The sequence below is a fragment of the Pituophis catenifer genome, unplaced genomic scaffold (genome assembly GCF_029215685.1).
Source record: "Pituophis catenifer annectens isolate HBS135680 unplaced genomic scaffold, rPitCat1.0.hap2 SCAF_5, whole genome shotgun sequence".
Lineage (NCBI taxonomy): Eukaryota > Metazoa > Chordata > Lepidosauria > Squamata > Colubridae > Pituophis > Pituophis catenifer.
In genome coordinates, this window is record NW_027256885.1 from 95,496,396 (window position 1) to 95,500,679 (window position 4,284).

Sequence of the window (4,284 nt, forward strand, 5' to 3'; positions counted from 1 at the left end):
TTAAATAATAATATACCATATAGTATACATTTTCTTCCTCCTAGTGTAACCATTTTTTTTGCTTTTCAATTTTTTCTCCAAAAAAGGTCTGAATGATAAAATATTCCAATCACGGAGAATATCTGCAGGTCAGGGTTGAAATAGGAGTCATTGGGAGTTTCTAAACTTGGTTATTTTCTTGGAGAGATTTCATTACCCAAACTCACTAACATCAGTGCTAGTCTATGACTGACACTGATGATGTTGCCTATTTTGCATAATGAAACATCTGGAAGAAAACAACCAAGCTCCACCTCTTGCACGTGTCCCATAGGTTCGCCATCATGGCCCTAGACCATCAATCTAAAGGCCATTTCTAACCTGGGACCTGCCGCTTCATCCTAGCACAGGATTGCAGAGTGCATGACCTGCAGACGTTTTTATGTCAGTGATAGATGTTAAGGTTCAATCTGAATCAGAAGTTGACAAAGTTTGAAAAATAGCCTTTAATATTTTTGTTCATGTCTTATTTCTGTTCAAGCATGTGCTTGAGGAAGAAAATCTAGGTAATCTCACTCACTGAAATTAACTGGGAGCAAGAACTAAGAGATACACTCAATTTATGTTACAGCATTTCTGTCACTCCCAGTTACCATTGTTAGAACAATCCTGTGAAGTGGCAGCATTCTGTGGTCTTGTGATTTCCATTTGTAACTTCCCACTCACTTTCCCATTGATTTTTCTTCTCAAAGGTTGCATATGACAATTGTATGATTGTGGGACATTGCAGTGTGTAACTTGGCATAGAGCATGGTTACCTAAGGAACTGTTTTCATCCGATTGCCTCTCCTTGTCAGCATTCGAGAATAACCCAATTCCAATTAAAAACTCTGAAACAGGCATTTTCTCAAAGTTCCTATTTATTAGAGTAGGTATACTGGCACATCTGGGAAAACCCAAATCTATGAGTTCCGGGTTTTCCCTTCTGTATCAACTCAGATGATTAGAATGGGCAGCATTGTGTTATGCTACTTTGCCAACTTTTTTCCTGGGGTACATTCCATTCAGTGGTGATTTGGGGAGAGATCCTGCCCTGGGCTCCTGTTATGTGGTGTTCTGCTGTATTCATACTGTTTTGGTTCCTCCTAAATACCTAGATGAGTCTGCTATGGAGGTGCATTTATTGGGTCCGAAGAGGTTAGATAAAGGAAGGAAGGAAGGAAGGAAGGAAGGAAGGAAGGAAGGAAGGAAGGATTTAATATTTATAAATAAGTGAACTCCCTAAAGTTATTTCACAATTAAAGAGGAAGGACTGCTCTGAATGATTTCCTATTTCCCATTTTTGTGATCAAAAAGATTAATAAGAGCCATAGTGGCGCAGTGGTTAGAATGCTGTACTGCAAGCTAATTCACTGCTCACTCCAGGAATTTATAAGGTCATGAAGTCTGCAACTCTATACTTTGAGGAAACAGAAGATCCCAGTTTAGGAATGATTATAACATTGACAATGTAGACCATATTAAGTCTCTAGGTTAACAAATTACTTGAAAATTATCTGCCAATTCAGAAGAACAAAGGAAAAGAAATTGTGAGTTTTGGCTCTTCAAAATATAATGCTGTAGGTAATCAAAATTCGTAGGATTTCTGTCAGCACAAAGAACTTAAACCAATCATGTTATTTAAGAAAAACTTTATCTGCCCCTCTTAGTAGCAATTGTTTTCAAGGGAATGAGAGTTAGTGTCACTTGATAGAACATGTTAGGCATTTCCTAACATGAGACCGGAATTCTCCTCCTTACTATGTGTCAGATATATTTGATAAAAGATGGTGTACATATGTTTACATTTATTGTACAGATTCCAGGTTCAACAAGCTCCAGCATGTAACAATACCTGAAAGTTGTGCTCTAATAGGGAGAAACTTAAAATGAATAATGAGCAGATTAATCTCCATATTCAGATTTATTTCTTTATTAAACGTCCCTTTGTGTTTAAATCAGGTCTCAAAATAATGATGTAGCATTTGGGGGAAAATATGCAGCCCAGTAATCCAGCTGCAGAAGCCAAAATGGAGAAAATCTCCACAGCCACCATATATTTGCCCTTCGTACTCAAGTAGGTTGGAACAAATGATATCCAGACACTACAGAAGACCAACATGCTAAAGGTGATAAATTTGGCTTCATTAAAGCTGTCAGGTAACTTCCTGGCAAAAAAGGCCACTGTGAAGCTAATAGAAGCCAAGAACCCCATAAAGCCAAGGACAAGGTAAAACATGGTGGCTGAACCTTCATTACATTCCAGGACAATTTCTTCAGCCATGGAGTGCATGTCAGAATCTGGGAATGGGGGAGAAATTGCCAGCCACACTAAACAGATCAAGAGTTGAGTCAAGGAGCAAGAAAGGACAATAGAAATAGCCATCCTTTTCCCCACCCATTTCCGCATTTTGGAGCCAGGCTTAGTAGCCATGAAAGCAAGAACAACTATGGTTGTTTTACCCAAAATACAAGAAAGGGCTATGGAGAAAATGATACCAAAAGCAGTTTGTCGTGTGAAACATTTCATTTGGTCAGGTTGCCCAATGAAAAGGAAAGTGCAAAGGAAGGATAGAAGAAGAGCAATGAGAAGGGTGTAAGTGAGGTTTCTGTTGTTGGCTTTGACAACGGGAGTATCCCACTTTTTAATGAAGATTCCCAGCACCACAATGGTGATGACAGAAAAGAAAAGACTAACAGTGGTCAAGATGAGTCCCAGTGGCTCATTGTAAGACAAGAAGGTTATTTCTTTTAGAATGCAAAAAGTTTGAGCCTTGTTTGTATATTGATCTTCTGGACATTGGAAGCAATCAACTGCATCTGGAAAAAGAAAACATCATGGCCAATTTCAAGAAATACTCAAATAGTGGGACTGAGAGTTAACTAACAGGGTTTATGTCAGATGTAAATGCCTTATTCTCTAATGTGTAAATAGTATATGAATGGGGTATCAGGGGTTAACTTATTCTTCACTTCTTAATGTATTCATAATTCACCACTCCCACTTATAGCTCCACCCATTGTATATATAAGGAGCCACCTACACCCTTTTCCTTGCTTCTATCTGTGAATATTCAGTGAATATAGAATGCCTATTGTAAATAAAAGGAAGTATATTTAAACCTTTAACTCTCACTAATTTTATTGAGTCTGATCCTGAAAATATTGCAACAAGCTGGTAGCAGAGGATGGTTAATTGACTCAATAAAAAACTTAAAAAATGTCTAAGAAAGATAGGCCCAACACCAGGGCCTACAGCAAAGAAATGGAAACAGAACAAGAAATAATCAACGAATCCACAAACGCAATTTCGAGAGAATCCGAAGAATACACCACTGAAGACGAAGAAATAATAGACGAAAATGATGACCAGGAGGAAATCGAAATAGAGAATAACGAACTCAGGTCAGAGATATTAAAACTATTAAAAAGCCAGAAGAATGATGAAAGCCTCATCGCGAACCTCCAAGAAATGCTGAAGAACAGCGGAGCAGCGAGAGAGAAAAACATCACTAATGAGAAGTCTGAAGACCCAAAAACAGTGAGTGATATGACTGCAGAGAAAGTCATTACGAAGAAGAAAAACAGTGATCCCGCGCGAAATTTTGAATGGCAGCCATCTTGGTTTCAACAGGCCTCCAAGATGAGCGAAGCAGAGCCAATCAAAATGCTCAATTCAAAATTTCTGGCGCGAAAAACGTTATCAGACAACGAAAATGAAAAAGAAGATTCGAACTCCTCAGAAGAATCAGAATCAGAAAGTGAAGATGACTCAACAAAATCCCAAATAAAATCAGCAATGAAAACACTTTTTGCTGCATTTGGGCCAAAACTAAAAATTACCGAAGAGCCACCAAAGAAGCGAGCGAGCAAGCCGATACCTCAAGACCTGCCCGCTCCCATCCTGACTTCGAAAGCGACGACGCCCGAACCCAGAGAGCCTTGTCGATTCCGCCCTACACCACAGACCGAAGCAAGTGCCAACGCCCCCAAAAGAAAAAGAAGAGCAGCCGCCGTCGTCAGAACTCCCAAGGTCGAACCAGAGACCGACTCGTCTGAAGCAGAGCAGAGCGAGCGAGCCGCAATGGAGAGAACCTTCCACGACGACTCCAAAGAAGAAATGGACAACGCGCATGCGCGAAACTACGCAGACGGTCCGGGAAGACATGAACTGGCGAGAGAACCACGCAGACTCGTTGCGAGCATCCCCATGCCGTTTTGCAATTTTCTACACTTGCGAGACCACGGACTACCTCAGGTCGTAAG

The 4,284-nt window shown here is 40.1% G+C and overlaps 1 protein-coding gene across 1 annotated transcript; it reads right to left on the minus strand.

The window, feature by feature from the left end:
* Positions 1-1,942: 1,942 nt before the first annotated feature.
* Positions 1,943-3,921, minus strand: LOC139317739 (vomeronasal type-2 receptor 26-like). The gene is made up of 2 exons (XM_070944808.1): positions 3,912-3,921; positions 1,943-2,838 (listed from the first exon to the last, which is right to left on the minus strand). The coding sequence occupies exons 1-2, from the start codon at positions 3,919-3,921 to the stop codon at positions 1,943-1,945; spliced, it is 906 nt and encodes a 301-aa protein (XP_070800909.1).
* Positions 3,922-4,284: the final 363 nt, after the last annotated feature.